General features: G+C 39.5%; 1 protein-coding gene across 2 annotated transcripts in view; it reads left to right on the top strand.

Annotated features, from left to right (window-relative positions):
• Positions 1-26372, top strand: part of PHF20 (PHD finger protein 20) — a 173159-nt gene that overhangs the window by 92715 nt on the left and 54072 nt on the right. For both annotated transcript variants that reach the window (XM_047068404.1, XM_047068403.1), the window contains exons 6-9: positions 891-1278; positions 5703-5816; positions 7191-7379; positions 7906-8085. In XM_047068404.1, the coding sequence (XP_046924360.1) occupies positions 891-1278; positions 5703-5816; positions 7191-7379; positions 7906-8085 (871 nt within the window). The remainder of the gene's footprint in view (positions 1-890; positions 1279-5702; positions 5817-7190; positions 7380-7905; positions 8086-26372) is intronic.

Here is a 26372-nt window from a genome sequence, read left to right as displayed (position 1 = left end):
TTTAGGATGCTTTAAAAAGTCATTTAGGGGGCGCCTGGGTGGCTCGGTCGGTTAAGCATCCGACTTCAGCTCAAGTCATGATCTCACAGTCCGTGGGTTTGAGCCCCGCGTCGGGCTCTGTGCTGACAGCTCAGAGCCTGGAGCCTGTTTCAGATTCTGTGTCTCCCTCTCTGACCCTCCCCCGTTCATGCTCTGTCTCTCTCTGTCTCAAAAATAAATAAACGTTAAAAAAAAAAAAAAAATTAAAAAAAAAAAGTCATTTAGGAGGAAAGTAACCAAGAAGTAATACTTCTGTCCAGTGGACAAAAACTCAGTAGCTCAGGAGCACAGTAGGTGATATATTGGCTTGGGCATAGCCTTTACCTGATTAAGGAAGCAAAGACCCTGCTTCTGGGTTAGACAGTCTTTACAGCTTTCCTGTTCAGCTTCCATTTATCAGTTTGTGTTCTTCTCTGCACAGGGCATCAGCATCCACTGGCAAACTGAGCCAGGCCTCTGAAAGGCCCTGGGTCTGTGTAGTCATGCTTGGGACGAGAAGGATGTAGCTTGGAGACATTTTCTTAGAATACCTCTGTCAGAAAGATTGCTTTGCAGAAGAGGTCCCTGGGGTATTTGTCCCTTTAATTATCCAGTGACTTAATCAAAATATAGATCATTCTGTCTCAGAAGGAATTGAACACGACTTTTTTTTTTTTTTTTTTAATTTAGGATTGGTTCTCAAGCCTCAGAGTATGGAAGGGTATTTTCAGTGGTTCTTTCCATTATGTGACATAGCATATGTCCTGTTTTAATTTGTTTGTCTTCATATGTTTGCAAAAAAAAAAACCCACCTGATTTTATATTTGCAAGTAATTACAAAGTGTGTTTCATCGCTATTTTGCTCATTTTAGAATATTGTGGGTAATGCTAGGCCTAAAGAAACAGACCACAAAAGTCTTCCATCATCTCCTGATAAACGAGAGAAGTTTAAAGAACAAAGAAAAGCCACTGTCAACGTGAAGAAAGACAAAGAGGACAAAGCCTTAAAGACAGAAAAGCGACCCAAGCAGCCTGATAAAGAAGGAAAGTTAATCTGTTCTGAAAAGGGGAAGGTGTCAGAGAAAAGCCTCCCCAAGAACGAGAAGGAAGATAAGGAGAACATTTCAGAAAATGACAGGGAGTACTCTGGAGATGCTCAAGTGGATAAGAAGCCTGAAAATGACATTGTGAAGAGTCCACAAGAAAACTTGAGGGAGCCAAAAAGAAAACGAGGCAGGCCCCCTTCCATAGCTCCTGCTGGTGAGTTTCCCATGTGGGGTCTGCAGTGGCAATGCCAGAGTGTTGTTCTGTGGCCTTTGTGGTTCTCTGTCACTTCCATACTTCAATCCTTAATTTTTGTGCCTGACTTTGAATCGTTCTGTGATCTGCGGAGCAGAATTTAAGGGAGGTGTGTAGCCAGATGAATGTAAGTTGGGACACGTGTCCTTTACTGAGCTTCTGGAGTGGTGTGTAACTGTCCACTAGATGCTTCAGCTTATGTGGTAAAACCTAACAAGCTAAGGCCTTTTGCCTGTGCCTATTCAACTGATCTCAGTTTAAGCAAGCTTAATAGAACCTGGGATTAGGAAATAATAGTTTTCCTGAGAGACATGAAGGAGGAAAGGAGAAGTAAATACATGTGGGCATCAGATAGAGGCAGGGCCAAAGAACACTGGACCTAGGAAGGCATAGGTACATTTTGAAGTTGAGCTCTCTGGAGAGTGATTATTGATTGGACATTTTCACAGTCTAAGTAAAAAGCTGAGTTGGGTACTTGGTAAGAGTTAAGGTTAAAGGTACAGATTTAGGGAAGAATGTATAGTTATTCTAAAAAGTTGAAATTTGGAATTCTTTAGAATAACCAAGAATGAAGCACATCCTGAATTTCTTCCTAGGCCAAACACTCCTTCTCTAGTCAATGCAGTGGCATGAAGAACACTTAGAATGTCTAGACTAAATGCTGGCTGTGATAATCTGGCAGTGGTCTTCAGACATTCTTGCTTGCATATTTCCTACATGAATATTGAAAAATTATGAATCCCCTAGTATGTTTTAGAGGGTATCTATTTTTATCACAAGTTTAAATAGGTGCAAATGATATATTTAAAATACAAAATAAGACACAAAATGTATTTTCATCATAACTGCACAACTATAGAGTTAGCTCATTCATTGGACAAGTTTAAATAGGTGCAAATGATATATTTAAAATATAAAATATGACATAAAATGTATTTTCATCACAACTGCGCAACTATAGAGTTAGCTTATTCATTGGTCCTGCGTGATGTGGAATGCAAAGCCAGTCCTGTTGATCCAGGCAGCTACATCAGACTTCATTTCTGTGGGAAAAAAAAGTCTGTCTGAATTTACTTCAAATAAATGTATTAATACTCATTCCCAGTAGACAACCTTTTCATATCTGAGTTCTAATTCTAAGATAGGAAATTAGATATAAAAGGATTTCTTCCCAGATGAATGAAGGCACCACCTCCTTCAGTGGATGTTTAACTGAGTTTTGCTCTCAAAAGCTAAAGCATGCTGGCATTGTCCCTAGGCCTAATGATGGCCTAGACCTGTACTGTCCAGTATGGTAGCCACTGGCCACAGGTGGTTATTGAGCACTTGAAATGTGGCTAGTCTGAATTGAGATGTACTGTGAGTGTAAAATATACTCTGGAATTCAAATACTGGGTGCAAAAAAACAAAAGAAATGTAAAATATCTCATTAATCATTTTTTTATGTTAAAATGATGTTTTTGGATGTGTTGGGTTAAGTAAAATTATAAATTCACTTTTTTTGAACTAAAAAATTGAAAATTACACGTATAGCTTGCATTTGTGGCTCTCCTATTTCTATTAGTACGCGTATAAATTCACCACTTCCTCTACAGGGTTCTGGGAGAGAATTAAACCCCACTGCCCAAGGCATCCGTAATGAATTGACATCTCCATGCATTGAGAATGCTACTAGTTATAAACCATCCTTGGGAGAATTGAGAAAATTATCTCTGTGTTCTGTGTTCAGATGAGGAATCCCAGTTGAGAAAGTCTGGAGGTTTTAAACCTCTGGGCAGTGTACCGTGTTAAGATGTAGGATGTGTGTTAGGCAGGCCTTTTTATTTAAGTAGGAGAAGGGCACTTGTGCAAGAAGAGGTGGAAAATGAGAACTAGTGGAAATCTAATGTGTCCTCATCTCAGCTTAGGAAAGCATGTCTATGAGAAGTGAGTGCTCTGAAACTGATTCCCGTTCAGCTGTTCATGCTCTGGCTTATACCCTCCTGAAAGTATATACTGGGGTGGTTGCACTCAACGTTGCTGACTGCCGCTTTGAAGCCACTTGGCTTCACTCAGATTAAAAAAGGTAGGGAGGGATTCAGTTTATTGCTTTTATTTTGTAAGTGTAAGATCTCATATCAAATAGGATCGATTTGATAGAGAAATGGTGTTTTCCAAGTTTGCCTCAGGCATTTCTCTCCAGTCAGAATCTCTGAAATTGTTAATAGCCTTCCCAGAGGATTCTTATTGTAAGAAGAGTTTGGAAAACACTACTGTTCTGTGTAGTCAGCCCTGGATTGTATGTGGTATCAAAGTAAAAATGTTTGTCAAATATGTCCTATGTAGTTCAAATCTCCTTTAAAAATTAATTAGCACAAGTTCATTGACCCAGTGAAGCATTGAGCTCTCTAAATTTTACAGACTTAATTGGAACAGGATCTGAGCTATTTAAGGAGGGTTGTTTGTAGTTGTGTTTAATTTGGAATGTTTGTGATTTCCAAGTTCTAACCACTTGGAACAAAATAATGTTGGCATATTGGGAAGATTGAACACAGGAAGAGCCAAGAAGTTTAGCACACTCTTCAGGTTTGCCTCCTCAGACCTCAGCCCTGTCTCTGGTTTTTCGACATGGCCAATCTGAAGCTACTGGTCTTCAAGGAGTCTTCTTCTCGTGCCCCCCCCCCCCCACTCCCCTTACTCCTTTTCCCTTTCTTCTTTTCTCCTTTCAGCCTTCATCAGACACCGCGCCCTGCCCTCCTCCCCCCCCCCCCCCCAAGCTCTATCTTCCCCACAAACTTCCTGGTTTCATTTCTTTTTGTTTTTTCTTCTGCCTGTTTTGGATTCTCATCTTTTGTGATTGGGGAGAGCTTCTTAAGTGTTGGGTTTAAAAATAAAGAGTGAGTACTATCCAAGGGTTTAGAGTCTGCACTGCTAAATTGTGTCAGAGCTGGATTTGTTGGGGATCAGCAGCCTTGCCTGGAACACTGACTATCAAATAGCGTAGTCTCCTGAGATTTTTCTGGAATTGTTTTTTTTTTTTTTTTTTAATTTATTTTTTTATTAAAAAAAATTTTTTTTTTTCAACGTTTATTTTTTTTGGGGACAGAGAGAGACAAAGCATGAACAGGGGAGGGGCAGAGAGAGAGGGAGACACAGAATCGGAAACAGGCTCCAGGCTCTGAGCCATCAGCCCAGAGCCTGACGCGGGGCTCGAACTCACGGACCGCGAGATTGTGACCTGGCTGAAGTCGGACGCTTAACCGACTGCGCCACCCAGGCGCCCCTGGAATTGTTTTTAAGAGGTTATAAATGTTGACATTCTTTTTGGTCCCTCACAACTAGGACCAATGCCAACCTAACTACTTTAGCAAGTAGAGATTGAAAACAATACTCAGGCTATAGTCCCAGGTATACATCTTAGGAATTAGCCTGCATGGTGAATTTCCTGAGTATTGGATAAATCAAGTTTTGTTTTATTTTAATGTTTATTTATTTTTGAGAGAGTGCAAGGGGGGGAGGGGCAGATAGAGGGGGACAGAGGATCCAAAATGGGCACTGTGCTAACGTCAGCGAGCCTGATGTGGGTCTTGAACTCATGAACCATGAGATCATGACCTGAGCCAAAGTTGGATGTTCAACTGACTGAGCCATCCAGGTGCCAGAGATAAGTCAAGTTTTGGTGAGGAGATTTGATGGTGGTAAAAATGATTTTTTTATTGCCCTTGCACTGTCATTTTTTTTTTAATTTTTTATTTTTTTAACGTTTATTTATTTTTGAGACAGAGAGGGATAGAACATGAACAGGGGAAGGGCAGAGAGAGAGGGAGACACAGAATCTGAAACAGGCTCCAGGCTCTGAGCAGTCCGCACAGAGCCCGACGCGGGGCTCGAACTCACGGACCGTGAGATCATGACCTGAGCCGAAGTCGGATGCTTAACCGACTGAGCCACCCAGGCGCCCCTGCACTGTCATGTTTTAAAGTAGTCATGTTGGGGTGTAGGGTTTTAAAGAGAGGATTTTAGGAGAGAAGTGTATGTAGAGCTGAGTCATAGGAGAAACCAAAAAAAGAGATGAAGGAAGGGGCGTTTGGCTGGCTCAGTCGGTGGAGCATGCGACTCTCGATTTCGGGGCCTTGTGTTTGAACCCCACATTGGGTGTAGAGATTACTTAAATGAAGAAATAAATCTTTAAAAAAGAGAAAGATGAAGGATGTCAGTCTACAGGTATCAGCATCTCATGTTAAGGAAGTAGTGTCTTACCCATTACACTTTTGTTTTTTATTAGCCCTTTGAGGGTCTGTTTATTATGTGAGTGTGTGTGTGCATGTGTTTTATTTATATATAATCATAAGGACTGAGCACTAAGAAATTGCATAATTTTTTTGTGTGTTTTATATACACTGTAGCTGTGGATTCAAACTCTCAAACTTTGCAACCAATAACATTGGAATTGAGAAGACGGAAAATATCAAAAGGAAGTGACGTCCCATTAAAACGTTCTCGGCTTGACAAAAATTCATGTGAGTCTCCAGTTTGTGTATGTGCGGCTAGAACTTGATGTTGATTGGGTTAGTTTCCCCTGTACTCCTGTTGTTTCCTATTTTCAATATATAGACTCTAATGCTGTTTTTGATCACAGGAGCTGATGTGGATGATTTGGGTTGGATCAGAAGGAGTTTTGCTTGAAGAAAAATAAATCCCAAAGCACAAACTATATTAATGTTGGGCTTAGTGGTGTCATCTTCATGCCCATAAACTACATTTCCATTGGAAATTTAATGGTTTAGGAAGGGACGGATTTCACATGCTAAGTGAAACTTTAAAAATGCTATTTATGGGGCACCTGAGTGGCTCAGTTGGTTAAACATCCTGCCTCGGCTCAGGTCATGATCTCATGGTTCGTGAGTTTGAACCCCATATTGGACTGTCTTGTCAGCATGGAGCCCACTTCAGATCCTCTGTACCCCTCTCTCTCTGCCCCTCCCCTTTACATGCATGCTGTCTTTTTCTCTCTCAAAAATAAACATTAAAAAATCTTATTTATTGATTAAAAAGTGCTTTGGCTCTGAAAAGGATTTGTAATGGTTCTAAGGCTTTATAAACTTTATTGACTTTGAAAATTAGTACACAAACTTTTAAGTTGGGATGCCCTAAAATAGAACTTAGTTGTCAAGATAGGGTGTGACCTTGGGGCACCTGGGTGGCTTAGTTGGTTAAGCATCTGACTTCAGCTCAGGTCATGATCTCACAGTTCGTGAGTTCAAGCCCTGCATCGGACTCTGTGCTGACAGCTCAGAGCCTGGAGCCTGCTTCAGATTCTGTGTCTCCCTCTCTCTCTGCCCATCCCCAGCTTGTGCTGTGTCTCTTGAAAATAAATAAATGCTAAAAAAAAATAGAAAAAAAATGGATTAAAAGATAGGGCGTGATCTCAAAACATTTTCAAAAAAAATTTTTTTTTTCTTCAACGGTTTTATTTATTTTTTGGGACAGAGAGAGACAGAGCACGAATTGGGGAGGGGCAGAGAGAGAGGGAGACACAGAATCGGAAACAGGCTCCAGGCTCTGAGCCATCAGCCCAGAGCCCGACGCGGGGCTCGAACTCACGGACCGCGAGATCGTGACCTGGCTGAAGTCGGACGCTTAACCGACTGCGCCACCCAGGCGCCCCTCAAAACAAATTTTCAAACCATGAACAAGGATAATTCTATCCTGGCAGAGAGACTGTGCCTTTACTTAAAACTACAAATTAAGAAAGGATATTTCCTTTTATTACTGGCCTAATATTTCAGAAGTCTCTTTAAGCCCTTGTAGGGGTAACCAGCCCAGAAATTTGGAATAGCAGAGTTATTTCTTCTTCTTGGGTTCTTGACTATGCCTCTCTTAATGGTTTATAGCCCAGGAAAAGTCAAAAACCTACTCGGAAACCACTGACAAAGACTTATCGAGGAGACGGTCCTCCAGGCTGTCCACTAATGGGACGCATGAAATCCTAGATCCTGACTTGGTTGTATCAGATTTGGTTGATACGGTTAATACTGATCCTTTGCAAAACACATCATCCATTAACAAGGAATCTGAAGAAGGTGAGTCAGAATCTGTTCTGGAATTGTCTTACCAGCTTGCCTGTCTAGGAGAACCCATCTAAATCATTGTATACTACCTTCCACAAGTTTTAGATGGTGTTGAAATCAAATTTTTGAATGAGTTGCAGTGTTTATTATACTATTCTTCACTGATGATTCAGTAGACGAACTTTCTGTACACGTTTGTGATTGGTTTTGCTTGTATATGTCTGAATGTTTCGTTGGAGGTACAGTGCTTGAAGAGTCCTGCCCCTCTGTCTGTCTTTCTGGTGCTCTCTCTCTTCAGTGCTTCTGCCTTTTTGTTAAAACTTCGAGAAAAATATATTCACTTTGGTCTCTTATTAGCCTTTTTCTTTGAGATGCTCACAACTCTGGCTCTATGTGCTGGAACCTGTGAATGAATTCTTGTATGCTGCGAGGTGCATGGCTTCCTATCAAAAGTCCCTGGATTTCTTAGTCTGCTGTGGGACTTTTGGTTGATTATATAAATGTGTGTGTTCCCTAGGCTTTCTTTTTTTTCTTCTAGGTCAGTTGAAATCTCCTTTGGAAGCTGACCAGGTCTCATCTGCATTGACTTGCCACTCCTTTGGTGATGGATTGGGGGCTGCAGGCTTGGAGTTGAACTGCAAGTCAATGGGAGAAAACAGCATGAAGACAGAATCGGCTTCTCCTCTTGCTGAGTTACAAGAGATTTCTACTGTGGCAGGTTCCTATTTAGTGTTAAGATAATTCTCTCCTCTATATGCTTTTGCTTCTGCTTTGTGAACTAAAAAAAAAAGACAAGACTTTTCTAATGATGTTTTTTCACCTTTTATTAATAACCTTTCCTTATTTTAATGCTATATCCTTTTCATTTCTGATATTGCTAATTTGTGTTCCATCTCTTTTGATTAGTATAGTTAGGGATTTATCAATTTTGTTGATAGTTTCAAAGAACCAACCTTTTATCTTAATTTTCTCTATTTGTCTTTTTAAATGGTCATTGATTTCTATTGCGATCTTATTTTCTTTTCTTCCCTTACATTTTTCTAGAAACTTAGGCCATTGATTTTAGATCTTCTTTTCCAGTATTAACATTTAAAATTACAAACAAAATAAAATTATAAATTTCCCATTAAGCACTACTTTAGCTACATCCTACAGATTTTGATACGTTGTTGTATTTTCAGTTTCTTTCAATTTAAGATATCTTGTGATTTATTTGCTGATAATGGCTTACTTTGAAGCATGTTGTTTCATTTCCTAATATTGGACTTTTTAGAGATACCTTATTGGTACTGATTTCTAATGTAATTCCATTGTAGTCAGAGAACATACTTTGTAGGATTTCAGTCTTCTAATATTTGTTGGGATTTATTTTATGGCCAAGCATATGATCTGTCTTGGTGAATGTTCCACATATATTTGAAAAAAAAAAATGTGTGTGCTGCCATTTTATATCTGTTCTATCAGTTACCAAGAGAGGGGTGTTAAAAATCTCTAACCGTGATTGTGGATTTGTCTATTTCTCCAAAGAATTCTGTCAGTTTTGCTTCATGTATTTTGGAGTTTTGTTATTAGGTGCATATGTATTTATAATTGTTATGTCCTCATGATGAATTGTCCTCTTTGTAATGTGAAATATCATGCTATTTTTGGTAATAATCTTTGACTTAAAGTCTACTTTACCTGCTATTAGTACAGGTACTTTTGCTTTCTGTATGCACGGTGTATCTATTTCTATCACTTTTCTTTCTACATAACAGTGTCTTTAAATTCAAATTGTGTCTTTTATAGGTGGCATATACCTATTTTGATTTTAACTGCAGTGTGTAGTCTGTTTACATTAAATATGAGTATTGATATTATTGCTTTTAGGTTTACTACCATTTTGCTTTTTGTTTCCTGTTTATCCTGTGTTTTGTTCTTTTCCTCCCTTCCTGTTTTTTTAGGTTAATTGAATTTTTTCAAATTTCATTTTAATTTTTTCTATTAGCTTCTAGGTATACTTCTTAGAATTTGTTTTAGAGGTTAGTGTAGGAATTATGATATATATCCTAAGCTTTTTGCAGTTTACTTTTAATATTGAACCACTTTATCTAAAACGTGTAGTCATTGAATCCTTCCCTCTTTTGTGCTCTGGTTGCCTCTTGGAAGCTGTAAAAGCCACAGAACAGTATTATAATTTTTGCTCTTAATAATTCTGTATTACAAAGGTGATGAAGACACAAGAGTCTTATTTACGCACATATTTACCATTCCCACTTCTTCATATCTTCCTGAAGATTACATTTCAGCCTGAAAACTTTCCTGTACTTTTTTCTTGTAGCGTAGGTTTCCTGGTGACAAATTCTTTTGGTTTTTGTTTATCTGGACATGACTTTATTTAACTTTCAATCTTGAAGGATATTTTCTTCACTGGGTATAGAATTTGGGGTTTACAATTTTGTTTTGTTTTTCTTTTTAAGTACTGTAAAGGTGTTGTTCATGGTCCTCTGGCCTCTGTGGTTTGTTTGTTTCTTTTTCTTTTTTTTTTTTTTTTTGAGACAGAGAGAGACAGAGTATGAGCAGGGGAGGGGCAGAGAGAGAGGGAGACACAGAATCTGAAGCAGGCTCCAGTCTCTGAGCTGTCAGCACAGAGCTCAACGCGGGGCTCAAACTCACAGACTGTGAGATCATGACCTGAGCTGAAGTCGGACGCTTAACCGACTGAGCCACCCAGGTGCCCCTGGCCTCTGTTGTTTCTGAAGAGAAGTTAGTAATCATTCATATCATTGTTTCTGTTTGTAATGTGTTATTTTCTTTTTGGTTTCTTTTAAGATTTCTCTCTCTTTGCTTTTTAGCAGTTTGACTATAATGTATTTAGCTTTTGTGTTTTTTTTTTTTAAACCTACTTGAGAGTGAGTTTGAATTTGAAAATTAGTGGTTTTTGTCAAGTTTCAACCATTATTTCTGTGAATATTGTGTCCCATTCTCTCTGTCTTCTTTGGTGATTCACATTATGCTTATGTTAGACCTTTTGATATTGTGCCACAGGTCCTTGGGATTTGTTGATTTTTTCTTTTCTTTTTCACTCTTTTCCTCCTCTTTTTCCCCTCTTTTTCAGATTGAATAATTTCTGTTTTCAAATTCTTTCTTCTCTTGATTCCAATCTGCTCTTAACCCCATCCTGTGAATTTTTTTATTTTTGATGCTTTTTTAGTTCTAGAATTCCCTTTTTTCTCACTAGACTCTCTGCTGAGATCTTGGGAGTCTGTATATTCATTATGAGTGTAGTTTTTATAGTTGCATTAAAGTCCCTGATAATCTACCACCTAGATTATCTTGAAGCTAATCTCCATTGATCTTTCTCTTGACCGTAGGTCACATTTTCCCTTTTCTTCATGTGTCTAATGTTTTGGATTGCATCCTGCACATGGTGTCTGATATGTTGTAGAGCCTGGCTTATGTTATTTCCTCTGAAGAATGCTGATCTCTTTGTTTGAAAGGGCAATTAATTTGGCTGAACTCACATTCCAAATCTTTTTCTCTACAGGGGACAGTAGCCAAAACTTTTGCTCAGTTCTTTTAGCTTTAATTGGGCTGCTTGAAACTGTTCATTCAAAGATCAGCCAGAGATTTAGGCAGAGTTTATGTGTAGAAATTGAAGCCACCCTTTTGTGACTCTCTTCTTTTTTAGGACTTTTCATTTGCCAGCTGTTGTAGTTGTACTGAAGTTTGCCTTTTGTTTCTTGAACCAGTAAGTCTAAAGATGTCTTACTTGAGTTTTAGCTGCCCAGTGTTACTGACTGGAGCCTGCCTTTAGGCGAAAAGACTTAAGAGATGGGAAAGTTACCTAGTGCCCTTCTCTTATTCCAAATATACAACTCCTGTTTCTGCCTGCTTTTTGTTGCTCTTTATTGCCTTTTCATATTTGTTTTTAAATATTTTTTCCAGTTTATAATGGTTGCATGCAAAAGGGATGTTCTAGTATGAGCTATTCTATCATTACTGAAAGAGAAAACTTTACGTTATGGTAATAGACAGCTTAGGAAGTTGTACACGTTTATGTCTACACAGAGATTTTTTTTTTTTTAAAGTAGTGATTGCTTGTTGCATTAATAGCTACTTGGATGTTACATTTCTATAATGTTATGTTTGTGGTAAATGTTCAGAGTCTGGGATGGTGCTGACCATGAATAAATCTTGATCTTTGCCTTTTAAAGTGAAGAACATCTAAACCACTTTTTTGTGTGTATGTGTATTTATTTTTTATTTTCCTTTTAAAAAAGCAGTAAAAAAATAATACATACTGTTCATAAAAATGTCAATATAGAGGTATTAGGAGTTAAAGTGAGAAGTGTCTTCTATCTTGCTCCTTTTCTCCTTGGATAACCCTCTTATTATTAGTTTGTTATTTTTCTAGATCCTTTTCTATATGTTTATAGGTAGGGAGGCAATTAAGATTTTATTATTTAATTTAAATTAAATTTAATTTAGATGTAATTGGGTTAATTCTAGGCTTATTGTTTTCTGACTTATTTTCAGTTTTCTTGAGATCTATCTTTGTAAGTACACTTGTTTCATTCTTTTTAATGATAGAGTAATGGTGTCTTGTAAGAATGTTCCATCATATATTTAGCCATTTCCCTTTTGACAGACATTTAGAGTGTTTCTGAGCAGTTGATATTTCAAACAATGATGGCAGTGGTATTCGTTGAACATACATAAATATATATCTGCACTGTATATACACATATATTTTAAATTTATTTTGAGAGAGAGAGAGTGCACAAGTAGGAGAGGGGCAGAGGGAGAAGGAGAGAGAGAATACCATACAGGTTCTGCGTTGCCAGCACAGAGCCCCATCTGAGGCTCGAACTCAGGAATCATGAGAACATGACCTGAGCCGAAATCAAGAGTTGGATGCCTAACCAACTGAGCCACTGAGGTACCCCACCTTGAACATGTATTTTTGACCACTTGGTGAATAGCCTTTAAGGATAACTTGCTGTGAGTGTAATTGCTGGGTTTGAGAGAATGTACATTTTCAATTGCATTAACAAATTACCCTCCAAAGACCATTCTACTTAATATTTTGAGCAAGAGTATGATAGAGTACATTTTCCCTTACATCATTGCTTTCTATGGATATTATACATCTTTTAAATTTTCTTTATGTTAATATTGGAAATAAGACTTTGTCTTTTAAGCTCTGTGTTTTTTTTAAATGGGAGTAAACAGTTTTTCATGGGTTTATTGAATATTTTAATCTTTTTCTGCAAATTGTCTTTATTGCATTTTATTTGCCCATTTCCTGTTGGGTTGTTTGTTTTTATTATGGATTTCCCAGGTTTCCTTTGTATGGTTTTGATGTTGATATTTTGTCTTTTCTATACATTATTCTTTACATTATACTATAATGTATTCTATACATTATACTTTAATTTCTCTTGGTCATTTGTCTTTTATATATTGTAACTTACAACACTGAAATTAAAAAAAAATTTAAATGTTTATTTATTTTGAAAGAGAGAACGTGTGTGTGAGCAGGGGAAGGGCAGAGAGACAGGGGGAGAGAGAATCGCAACCAGGCTCTGTGCTGCCAGCGCAGAGCTGGATGTGGGGCTCAGTTTCCTGAACCATGAGATCATGACCTGAGCCAAAATCAAGAGTCAAATGCTTAACCTACTAAGCGACCCAGGTGCCCCTGAAATTAAAATTTTATAAATTTTTTTTTTCAACGTTTATTTATTTTTGGGACAGAGAGAGACAGAGCATGAATGGGCGAGGGGCAGAGAGAGAGGGAGACACAGAATCGGAAACAGGCTCCAGGCTCTGAGCCATCAGCCCAGAGCCCGACGCGGGGCTCGAACTCATGGACCGCGAGATCGTGACCTGGCTGAAGTCGGACGCTTAACCGACTGCGCCACCCAGGCGCCCCAAAATTTTAAATGTACTGTATTTTCCTTCAGTATTTAGAAAAAATAGTTATGATCATAATATGTATATAATAAATATTATTACATATGTATTTTATCATATTAAAAAAATCACTGGAGCACCTGGGTGGTTCAGTCGGTTAAGTGTCCTACTCTTTTTTTTTTTTTTTTTTAATGTTTATTTATTTTTTGAAGGAGATAGAGAGGAGGGGCAGTGAGAGAGGGAGACAGAATCCGAAGCAGGCTCCAGGCTCTGAGCTGTGAGCACAGAGCCCGATGTGGGGGACTCAAACCCACGGACTGTGAGATCATGACCTGAGCTGAAGTTGGATTCTCAACCGACTGAGCCACCCAGGTGCCCCTACTCTTTATTTATTTATTTATTTATTTATTTATTTATTTATTAAAAAATTTTTTTAATGTTTATTTATTTTTGACAGAGACAGAGCACGAGTGGGGGAGGGGCAGAGAGAGGGAGGCACAGAATCCGGAGCAGGCTCCAGGCTCTGAGCTGTCAGCACAGAGCCCGATGCGGGGCTCGAACCCACAGACTGCGAGATCATGACCTGAGCTGAAGGAGGATGCTCAACCTACTGAGCCACCCAGGCACCCCTTATTTATTTATTTTTGAGAGAGAGAGAGAAAGCACAAGCTGAGGTGGGACAGAGAGAGAGGGAGACACAGAATCCGAAGCAGGCTCCAGGCTCTGACCTGTCAGCGCAGAGCCGGACACGGGGCTTGAACTCATAAACTGTGAGATCATGATCTGAGCTGAAGTCGGATGTTTAACCATCTGAGCCACCAGGTGCCCCAAATACCCTACTCTTTTTTCTTTTTTTTTTTTTTAATTTTTTTAATGTTTATTTATTTTTGAGAGAGAGTGAGAGAGAGTGTGAGTGGAGGAGGGGCAGAGAGAGAGGGAGATACAGAATCTGAAGCAGGCTCCAGGGTCTGAACTGTCAGCACAGAGCCCGACACGGGGTTCGAACTCATGAACCGCAAGATCATGACCTGAGCCGGAGTTGGACGCTTAACTGACTGAGCCACCCAGGTGCCCTCCAAGCATCTTACTCTTGATCTTGGCTTAGGATCAAACCCTGTGTTAGGCTCTCTGCTGACAGGACGAAGCCTGCTTGTGATTCTCTTTTCCCCTCTCTCTCTGCCCCTCCCCTGCTTGTGCTCTCTCTCTGAAGGTAAATGAATAAAGACATTAAAAAGGTCACTTTATTAATTGCATAAGTCACCATTTAAAAATTTTTATGAAATAAAAAATGTTTCCTACCCATAGCTCATACCCCAAAGTTCTTGATCAGCATTCATCTTTAAAAAATTCTTCTCTAACGTCTTTTTTTTTTTCTTCCCCTCCCCCATGGACTTCTGTTAAGTTTCTCAAAAAAAAAGAAGTTAGAGAGGGAGGGAGCCAAAGCATAAGAGACTCTTAAAAACTGAGAACAGCCTGAGGGTTGATGAGGGGTGGGAGGGTGGGGAGGGTGGGTGATGGGTATTGAAGAGGGCATCTTTTGGGATGAGCACTGGGTGTTGTATGGAAACCAATTTGACAATAAATTTCATATTAAAAAAAAATTCTTTATTTTGGGGGCGCATGTTGGTTAAGTGTCCAGCTTCGGTGCAGGTCATGATCTCATGGTTTCTGGGTTTGAGTCCTGCGTTTGGCTCTGTGCTGACAGTGTGGAGCCTGCTTGGGATTCTCTCTTGCTCTCTTTCTGCCCCTGTCCATTCTCTCCCTCCCCTCCATTCTCTTTCTCTCTAAATAAATAAATTTTAAAAATTTGTTTATTTTGTAAAATTTGACTTATCATGAATTGAAATGGGTAGAGGAAGGGAGAAGGGAATTAAGTGTAGGTAAAATTTGGCATTTCCTAGATGTCTGTGAAGGTCTAAGTAATAATGGGGTAGCTCTCTTCTAGACTCAACTGTATCCTGAACTAGGGCAGACTTAATGAGGGGAAGACATGGCCCTTTGGTGAATTTAGCCAGAAATGAGCTGTGGAATCAAATCTCGTGAGTTTTGATTGATGACATGGTTCTGGACCTGGAAAGTGTTCTTTTGGCAAATATAGATGGTCTGTAACCTCCTCCCTTTCCAGTGTGTGGAGAGTATGGGCTCTATAGTTCCCAGAGCAGAGCTTATGTATGTATGAGCCCAGAGGAAGAATGAAGAAGCTTGTGGAGGTTTGCGGGTTGCCCATTGTTCCTTGGAGAAGAATATGCTGAGAAGTTCTTTTAGTGAGAGCCTTGGGGAAATGGTAAATGTTAAATGAAGGGGTCTTCCTGCACTTAGGGCAGAAAAGGTGAGAAGAGATTCTGCAGACATGGGTGTGGAAGCTCTGGTTGCACATCTTTTCTTGCTCAGTTGGAATATCCTGTGAACCTGCTAGATACCAGGCACTGTGCTGAAATAAGTAACACTGACACAAGATAAGTATGACTTAGTGCCTGCCTGAAGACCATCTCAACCTGGGAGATAGTACATTTAAGCTGAATCTCGATGGGTAAATAGTACTGTCCTGTGAGAAATAGATGGGGGCTAGGTATTCCAGCAGAGTAAACAGTATGAGCAAAGGTATAGCCCATTTCCTAGTGTGTTATTTTACTGGAGAGAAGGAGGGTAGTTGAATATTTGGTGATTCTGTATTTTGACGCTACATACTTGTGACTTCATTTAGTTTTAGCTGTCATGAAATCTGTACATCTGTATCCTCATTTGTGTTACACTAAATATGTCTATAATTTATATGTTTAACAATGAATATAAGATTTGAAATTCTTTGCTTTTCTTTAGAAGGGCATATTCCAAATATTAGGAGTAGTATAAATTACAAATAGAAAAATTTTACTTTGTTAAAAGGTGAGTGACATTTAAATAGTTTTGTTTTTAGTGGGGCTGTTTATAAAACTGACACAATGACTGTATGTCTTCAGAATTGCATACTTTTATTTGGATAATTTCAATTGGGGTGGGTCTTGCTGTATTGTACAGGGGTCTTGATAGCATGCCGTGTGGTTAACATAAATGTTATAGCAGAGGAGCTTTCTGAAAATAGTAAAGTGAGAGTACTCACATATTCACTCCTGGCTCATCCATGGTGCCTTTAGGTTGGTCTTTTGTCCTGCTGGGTCCAGAGTGTTATGCCTCAGCCTTGTGGGCTCTTGGGTGTAAGCGATCTCCCTTTTCTGGCCGAGCCTTCTGTCAGTGGCAGGGCTTCTCTCCTCCCAAGCTACTTTTCTGTCATGTGGGGGAAAGGGACTTGATGTACAAATGAGGTGGAAATTTAATCTCAGAACTTGGTGTGGAGAGCTCTAGATGACAGCCATGTTCCTTATAATTCAGCAGACTAAGCTCTTAAATTATATTGTCTTGAAGGTGGGGTTATATTAGACATCACTGGAAATTAGTAATGAATTGTTCCTACATCACCAAGAAATATGCCGTGCAGAGGAGAGGAGTGAGGAGGTTAGGTTAGAGGCTAAATTCAATGCCTGTTTTAAGGTTAATTCATTTTGTGGGGTTTGGGGCTCGTTCCAAAACACACACATGTACAGTTTCTGTTGTGTCAGTTAATTTAGCTGTGTTTCTGGTTTGTGGGGGGATGGAAATAAGATCAAGTGAGAGTAGGACAGATGAGCTTTGGGAATCGATGATGGTAAGATTTGATGTCTTCTTCTGCCTCAGGTTGCACAGGGCATTTTCTGGGAAATAATTTTGCAACCAGTGTAAATAACTGAAGCACTTGCCCATTTTCTAAGCGTTTATAGTAATGGTAGAGGTCAGATTACCTTGAGTTTGAGCTAGGAGGAATAAGTGCTCTGAGCTATTTGCTTTGATGACTTAGAAGTCAGAGGAAAATGCAGTTGAAATTCTGCTACTTGGGTAGGCATTTGTTTAAGTTGTAAAATAGAATTAGAATAGATGCCCTTAGAAGTTCAGAGATCTCAGATTATTCTCTAAATCTGGGCCTAGCCTATTTGGTCATACTCAGGTTACCAGGGCCTTTTGAAAATGGGCTGCGGTCCATTCGTTTTAGACAAGAGTATTTATTGTCTATGAAGTGCCAGACTATTCTAAGCTCTCTCATTTGTGAATATTCTACATGAACCACAAAGTAAATAGGGGAGAAGACCTAATAGAAGTTATAGGCTTATTCAGCTTTTTTTTTTTTTTAAACTATGTACCTGTTAGAAATGGGATATTTGCTGCATGGTTTATTTAGGTCAGTGATTCTAACCCCCGGAGTCTTGATATGTTGTCAGTTATAAAATGAGTAGGAAGTTGTCACTAAAATACTGAATGTTTACAAATGATTTACTTGTAAGTTAACCAGGTAAGTTTTAGAGTAATGCCTATAGTAGTTTTTGCAGATGATTTATTTTTAAATTAACCAGGTTTAATTTAGTTAATGCCTACGATAGTTTAGCTTTTGTGCACTTGTGTTCTCTTATGTTTTCTTGAGTAAAAGAGTCATAGGGTAATAGCCATTGTAGTTTGGAAAGTTGTGTCTGTGGTTTGCCATCAGGCATGTTTTGGTGGAGAATTGGTTGAGAATTCATTGTTTTGAGGTTAGAGAAATGAATGAGACATCTGGTCAGTGCCCTAGGTCTTTCTGTGCAGGGGCATTGATAAGGCTCCAGGTGCCTGTAATACAGGAAGTAAGGTGGCATCATAAGAAATACCTAAAACTATGGGAGAGAAGACTGGCAGTAATAATGTGTGCTTGCCACATGAAAATTGAACTCAGGACTCAACTTGAGTCCTTACTGTATGCCCAAGGAGCTCTGCTAACTGTTGAGTATACAGAGATGAATGGGGCACTTGTGGTCTTAGTGTTCATTAAATGTTATTTGGATCTGACTCTGGGGGAGAGGTGAAATTTAGGTTGGTGGTTTGGGGGCAGGGGTGGAAGAAGGTGGTACTTTCACAGGGCCTTGAAGGATGAGTAGCAATTAGGCATTTGGAGATGGAGGCAGAGCAACATCAACAGTGTAATCATAGAGCCTTTTCTGAAACTGTTAGGTGTGCTTTCTGACTTAATTGCAGGCTTCCTGAACTGGGTTAAGGCTGAGCTGATTAGTTGCTGCTAAAGTGAGGTCAGTTGCTTTGAGGAGTTGATGGAACTACTGACAGTGCCTTGTTCTCAGAGAGGGGGCTAGCCCTCAAGTGTTCACCTGGATCTCTGTATTGGTAAGGTTGCTTTCCTCCTACTTAGCTAGTATTCTTTGGCCTTATCTTATTTCCAAGAATTTTTTCTGAATTGTTTGCAAATAAGTTGCAGAATTCTGCTCCTAAATACTTTGGTGTGTATTTCTTACAATACCATGATACAATTCTCAAAATCAGGACCTTATTCGAACTTCACCAAGGATTTTGTTGGTACCTTTTACCTTATTTATGGAAGTGATCTTGTCTTCATTCAGTATACTCTTTTTGGGAACTTGGTTTTTTTATATTCATAAATTAGAAAAGAAATCCAGAAGAGAATAAGAATAATAAAGCTAGCATTCATGTCTTGCACTGTCCAGAAATGTTGGTATTTGTTCATGCATGCCACAAGTCCTTACATTGGCCTGTAGTGACCCTGTTTCTTCTGGTCACCTGTTACCTCTCTTCACTCTCTCCTTTCTGCTGACTTTGCTGCAGCCACATGGCCTTCTTGCTGTCCTGCAAGCACAGCAGGTATGCTCTTATCTGTCGGCTTTCGTTTTGCACACTTTTAGTGAACATCTTTTTTTTTTTTAATTTTTTTAAATGTTTATTTTTGAGAGGGAGACAGAGACAGAGTGCAAACTGGGGGAGGGGCAGAGAGAGAAGGAGACACAGAATCCAAAGCAGGCTCTGTGCTGACAGAAGAGAGCCAGATGCAGGGCTCGAACCCCAACCGTGAGATCATGACCTGGGCTGAAACCAAGATTTGGACGCTTAACACACTGAGCCGCCTAGGCACCCCTCACTTTTGTTTTCTTTTACTTGGTTTTAATTTCTCCTGGCATGTATTATTTTTGACACTTATGGGGGGAAAATCTGCAAAATGACTCTTTATAAAATAATTTTTTATTAAAAAAATTTTTATTTTAGAGAGTAAGAGCATGCACACGTGGGGGAGAGAGACAGAGGGAAGGAGAGGAGGTGGGGAGACAGAGGGATATAGAGAGAGAAGGAGAGAGAGAAGGAGAGGGGAAGAGAGAGAGAGAGAGAGAGAGAGAGAGAGAGAGAGAGAGAGAGAATCCCAAGCAGGCTCCACGCTAAGCATGGTGCCCGACATGGGGCTCGATCCCATGACCCTGGGGTCACGACCTGAGCCAAGACCAAGAGTTAGACACTCAACCGACTGAGTCACCCAGGCACCCCTAAAATAATTTTTTAAAAGAGTCCCAGCTGCCTTAATTCAGAGTAGTTATAAAAATTCATCAGGAACTAATACTCATAAAGAATTAGTGTTCTGATTGTAAGAAATCACATTTCTGGGGCGCCTGGGTGGCGCAGTTGGTTAAGCATCCGACTTCAGCCAGGTCACGATCTCGCGGTCCGTGAGTTCGAGCCCCGCGTCAGGCTCTGGGCTGATGGCTCAGAGCCTGGAGCCTGTTTCCGATTCTGTGTCTCCCTCTCTCTCTGCCCCTCCCCCGTTCATGCTCTGTCTCTCTCTGTCCCAAAAATAAATAAACGTTGAAAAAAAAAAAAAAATTTAAAAAAAAAAAGAAATCACATTTCATTTTAAAAATCAACATTAAGAAAAACTTGCTGTCTCCTCATTACTCAAAAGTGATGGTTATACTAAGTCCACACAGTCTGGGATGACCTTTTGTTCTTGCTATGTTATGTTTTTCAATAAAAAAATTAATAAATAACTAAAGTGATTTAGTTAAATACATTAGAAAACAAAATAAAATGCCTTTTCACATTAATTTTCAAAACAGATTTTTAATCTGTTCATATATGTTGATTTTTTTCATCCCTGTATCCAACAGGAATCTTTAAAAAAAGAACCACTGCATCAAAAATTAGGACTTACTTGGGGGCATTTGGGTGACCCAGTCAGTTAAGCATCCAGTTTCGGTTCAGTAATGATTTCGCAGTTCGTGAGTTTGAGCCCTGCGTTGGGCTCTCTGCTGTCAGCACAGAGCCTGCTTCAGGCTCTCTCTCCCTGCCCCTCCCCCACTCATGTGCACAAGAGAAAAGAATCTTTAAAAAAAAAAGGACTTACTGGAAATTTTGTTTTGAAAAAGAGTTTTCAACATTATGGCAGATCTAGAAATATTTAAGCTGGGCAATCAATCAATAATGCTATTCATCATTTATCAACTGGGAGTATCGAGGACAATCCGTTCCTAGAAGTGCCTCCCTGAGCTCAAAGAAATCTGTTATATAACTTTCTGTGTTTTCCTAATCTCCTCCGGCTTTCCTTTCTTCCTCTCAAAGTTTTGGTACCTAAGAAATGCTCAAGTAATTGACTTGAATTACTTGAGGTAATGGAATGAATGATCCAATTAATTAAATATTACTACTTAACTGAAGAAATAAGTCTTCCAATGGATCTGTTTGCTCTGGTCAAGTATAAAAGGTATTCAGTAGGGGCGCCTGGGTGGCTCAGTTGGTTGCGTGTCCAACTTTGCCTCAGGTCATGATCTCACGGCTTGTGAGTTCAAGCCCTGCATCGGGCTCTGTGCTGACAGAAGAGATCCTCTGTCTCCTCCCCCTGCCTCACCCGCTCGCGCGCTCTCTCTCTCTCTCAAAAAAAAAAAAAAAAAAAAAAAAAGAAAACAAGTGAAATGTCCTCCTTTATATGGATAGCATTCTCACTCTTGAAGGAGCCATGGTACAATTTGGTGTATGGCCGGCCTTCCATCCTTCCAGACATGGTTCTGGTGCATATACAAACATACATGTATAGGGATAAGTTTTAAAAAACACAATAATGGAATCATATTCTTATACTATTTGATGGCTTGCCATTTTCATTTATGGTATTTTTCCACATCAGTTCTTATCTCCTTTCACAATTACGTATAATTTATTTTATTGTATGGGTATTCCATGATTTATTTAACTATCTCCTCCTGAAAAATATTTAAACTCTTTCTAATTTTTCACTACTAATTCTGTTTAATGGGCAAAGAGCCTAATACTTGGCAAAAGGAGTGACTTAGCCACAGTTGCACATTTCCTGCTTGCTGGTGATACAGTCTGTGACTCCCATTTTCCAACTGAGTGCCTAAAGCCCTCTGATGAGATGTTGGGTGCTATATAAATTGGGAAGTGAACATAGTCCCTGTCTTTAGAGAAGTTGCGTAGTATGTGACACAAGATTCCCACAGCTCTTGAAGGTACTTGTTAAAGTAGTGTGTATACTTTAAGAGGCGTAGTAGGGTGGCCAGGTTTGAAGAAGAGTGTGTGGTACAAGTGATGACAGTACTCCAGACAGGATGGTGCTTTTGGAATTCTTTAATTTGAGGGAGGAAGATGTGTTGATCTGGAAATAGAATGATGTTTCTGGTGTTTCTTTTGGAACATGGATTTAGTGGTGAGTACAGGATGATCTAGAAAGATGGCTGGGAGAGAGAGAGTTTTGTTGAGGACTCATTCATCAGGAATGTATTATGTAAGTAAGCAGGAAGGAGGGCGGTATCATCGTCAGAAACATCCAACAGGGTCCCTTGAGGTCAGGATGCTGTCACATTAGTCACTATTTAGTGATCGTGTCCTGAGCTGGTGCCAATCTTAGAATTTCTAGCCTGGGACGGAGTCACAATCTAGGAAATCTGTGTGAAGGAAGCTCTTGAACAGCAGGAGGAGGAGCCAAGGAAGGCAGCACACGTCTAGTCCAGAGAGGCATTATCAGCTCCAGACACAGCTCTGGCATTTGGGGCAACTCTGCCATCTTGTGGAATAAATGCTCAGTGATTTTTGTGAGCACTGAGTGCAGAGGTTTGCACCTAGGGGATAGCCTTGGTGGGGTGGTTTTCCTCCCACACTTAGCTATTCTGTGGCCTCAGAGTAGTTTTCCTGTGTATATAGATTTTTTCTGCATATATTAATTTTTTTTTTAATTAAATAAACTCTGTCTCTAACATGGGGCTTGAACTCACAACTCCAAGATCGAGAGTTCCAACTGAGCCAGCCAGGTGCCCGTCTGTGGATATATATTTGTCTATTTTTGTTTTTTTTTGTTTTTTGTTTTTTTTTTCAATGTTTATTTTATTTTGGGACAGAGAGAGACAGAGCATGAACGGGGGAGGGGCAGAGAGAGAGGGAGACACAGAATCGGAAACAGGCTCCAGGCTCTGAGCCATCAGCCCAGAGCCCGACGCGGGGCTCGAACTCACGGACCGCGAGATCGTGACCTGGCTGAAGTCGGACGCTTAACCGACTGCGCCACCCAGGCGCCCCAATATTTGTCTATTTTTGAAAGAGAATTAGAAACAGAGCAAGTGGGGAGGAACAGAGAGAGAGAGGGAGAAGGAAGATCCAAAGCAGGCTTTTTGTGCTGACAGCAGAGAGCCCAATGTGGGGCTCGAACTGATGAACTGTGAGGTTATGACCTGAGCTGAAGTTGGATGCTTAGCTGATTGAGCCACTCAGGCGCCCCTCTGCATATATTTTTAGCAAGTTTTTACTTTGAAATAATTTCAAATTATTTCAACTTGTAAAAAAGTTGGAGGGGCACCTGGGTGGTTCAGTTGGTTAAGCGTCCAACTCTTGATTTCGGCTCAGGTCATGATCTCACTGTTCGTGGGGTTGAGCCCCGTATCAGGCTCTTCACTGACAGCGGTGACCCTGCTTGGGATTCTCTCTCTCTCCTTCTCTCTGTCCCTCCCCAACTCTCTCTCTCAAAATAAATAAAGAAACTTAAAAAAAAAGTTGGAAAATTAGTACAAAAAATTCCTATATGTCTTCAACCTGATTCCCCACTAGTTAGCAATTTGCTGTGTTTGCTTTATTATTTTTTAAAAGTATTTTTTTCTGAGTTGTCTTGCCATAAGTTGCAGAATTTTACCCCTAAATACTCCAGTGCATATTTCCTAAAAACAAGGACATTCTCCTATATTACTGCAGTGTGATTATCAAAATAAGGACCTTATTCAAACTTCCTCAGTTCCAATAATGTCCATTATGGCAAAAGTGGGAAAAACTTTTTTCTGACCAGGATCCAATCCAGGATGATACATTGGATTTCATCATCATGTTTCTTTAGTCCCCTTTCATCTGAAATAATTCTTCAGTCTTTCTTCTTCTTATTTTTTTTTAATGTTTATTTATTTTTGAGAGAGACAGAGACAGTATGCACGTGGGTTAGGGGCAGAGAGAGAGAGGGAGACACAGAATTGAATCAGGCTCCAGGCTCTGAGCTGTCCGCACAGAGCCCGATGTGGGGCTCGAACTCAACGAGCTGTGAGATCATGACCTGAGCCCTATTCTTCAGTCTTTCTTTGTCTTTCATGAACTTGACATTTCTAAAGGATATGATGTCCCTTAATTTGGTGTTTTCTGCTCTATTCTCAAGATTAGCTTTAGGTTATTGACTTTTAGAAGAAATACCATGTAAGTGATATGTTCTTTTTAAGTGCATTCTATCAAGAGGCACATGATACCTGTTTGTCCCATTTATTGGTGATGTTAACTTTGATCACTTGGCTAGGGTTTTATCTGTTCTGTAAAGCTATTATTTTTCCCTTTATAATTAATAAGTTTCTTGTGAGAAGTTATTTTGAGGCTATATAAATATTTTGTTTCTCCATGAAACATTCACCTATTATTTTAGCATCTGTTAGTATTTTTTATTTTCTTAATTTTTTTTAATGTTGTTTTTTTTTTTTTTTTAATTTTTGAGAGAGAAAGAGAGAGAGACAGAGTACAAGCAGGGGAGGGGCAGAGAGAGAGGGAGATACAGAATCTGAAGCAGGCTCCAGGCTCCGAGCTGTCAGCACAAAGCCTGATGCAGAGCTTGAACTCACAGACTGCGAGATCATGACCTGAAGTCAGATGCTTAACCTACTGAGCCACCCAGGCATCCTGGTATTTCTTGTCTGAAACAAATTAAAAAAATTTTTTTTTATAATGTTTATTTATTTTTGGAGAGAGAGAGACAGAGTGTGAGTGGGGGAGGGGCAGAGAGAGAATCTGAAGCAGGCCCCAGGCTCCGAGCTGTTAGCACAGAACCTGACGTGGGGGCTGGAACCCATGAACCATGATCATGACTTGAGCCACCCAGGTGCCCCTGTCTGAAACAATTTTTACTGTAATGGCTGCCAACTGGTGATTTCTAATTTTAATAATTTCTTCTACATTTTACTGGTTGTATTTTTTTATTATGAAGAGCTTTTCCCTCTTCTTTTATTTGTATCTACATGGACTCATGGATTCTTACTTTCTTCTGTGGGTTATAATCTGTGTCTGTCATTATTTTAATACCCACCACTGTTCCAGATTTGGCCAGTGGGAGCCTTTCAAACTGGTTCCTGTATCTTCTTCATTCTGTGAGCACTTTTTAAAAAATGATTTTATTTTTATTTTTTTTAAATATTTTATTTTTAAGTAATCTCTATACCCCATGTGGGGCTCAAACTCAGAACCTTGATATCAAGAGTTGCATGCTCCCCCCGATTGAGCCAGCCAGACAACCCCCTGCATTTTTATATATGCATTTTTATAATATCTTTTTTCTCCACTTGTCACCATACGTAGGGTCATACACTATGGTATGGACTGGGCAACTTTTTTTTTTTTAATCCTTAGGGATAAATTTTTTTTTTTTTTTAATGTTTAGTTTTGAGAGAGAGTGTGAGTGGGGGAGGGACAAAGAAAGACAGAGACACACAGAATCTGAAGCAGGCTTCAGGCTCTGAGCTATCAGCACAGAGCCTGATGTAGGGCTCAAATTCATGAGCTATGAGATTATGACCTGAGCCAAATCAGACCCTTAACCGACTGAGCCACCCAGGTGCCCCTGGACTAGGCAACTTTCTGTTTTCACTTAGTATATCTTGAAATTATCTATATCAGTAAATACAGAGCTGCCTCATTCTTTTAAATAGCTGATTAGAATTACATAATGCAGACTTCCCATAATTTATTTAACTGTTTTTCTAATTAAGGACATTTTTGTTTTTTTATTTGATGCATTTGACTGGACTTGCTGTGAATATTTGCATCTGTTCATGTTTCTTTTTGATTGCCTTTTGTTGCTTCAGAGCTGATAAAATTATTCCTTCACAGACCTGAAAAATGTTTTACCCATTATAGTATTTGAAGTACATGTCAAAAAATTATTAAACTATTGGGATCACATGGTGTCATTGCTAGTAAAAATACCAACTGTATTGGTGCATGGTGCTGAGGGTACATGTACAAGACAGTGAGAAATGGCCCTTATTCTTTGGCCGGAGAAGTCATAAAGGATAGGATATGGGAACAGATCTGAAGTGCCAAAGATGGGGTGCATCAGGTAGTCATTTGTGCCAGGAGTTGATGGCATGTGGTCCCTGAGAGCCAGGGCCATCTGGACACCTTCCTGCTCATGGAGTGAGCTGAGTTTGGATAGAATTGAGTACTTGGCCAAGCCTGCGAGGGATGGCAGGGAGAGGGCAAAGCCTGAGTGGAGGTATGAGCCATGAAAGCATGAAGCAGTTGTTGGGGCCAGCAGTTGGCTGGGCAGCTACTAAGGCCTCATGGTGGATTATTAATGGGAGATGAATTTGGAAAGCAAGATGGTATTTAGATTGACATGGGCTTGGAATGCCAGATTGAGTATGGTCAACAAGACTAAATATCACCATCATAATCTTCTAAATGTGAGGATTGAGGAACTAGCAATGGGGGTGTTTAAAAAAGGGTTAAACAGGATATTATTTCTAAGCCATGTTTCAGAAAACATAGTTTAAAAACTTTTTTAAGTTTAAGATTAATGTATGCTTATCATAAAAGGGAAAGTATAAAGCTTTACTCAAGTGTATAGAAAATGAGAGGGCTTCTGATCCTATTCTGGATTATCTGTCACTGTGTAACCATGTTACCACATACATAGTGGTTTAAAACAACACATTTATTTTCTCATAGTTTCTGTGGATGAGGAGTCCAGGCAGA

The sequence above is a fragment of the Lynx rufus genome, unplaced genomic scaffold (assembly GCF_022079265.1).
Source record: "Lynx rufus isolate CCGP_SWC_20201006 ecotype Redwood Valley unplaced genomic scaffold, mLynRuf1.p SCAF_8, whole genome shotgun sequence".
Taxonomy (NCBI): Eukaryota; Metazoa; Chordata; class Mammalia; order Carnivora; family Felidae; genus Lynx; species Lynx rufus.
Note: the sequence above shows the minus strand (reverse complement) of the source record. Positions and strands in the feature narration are given on the sequence as shown.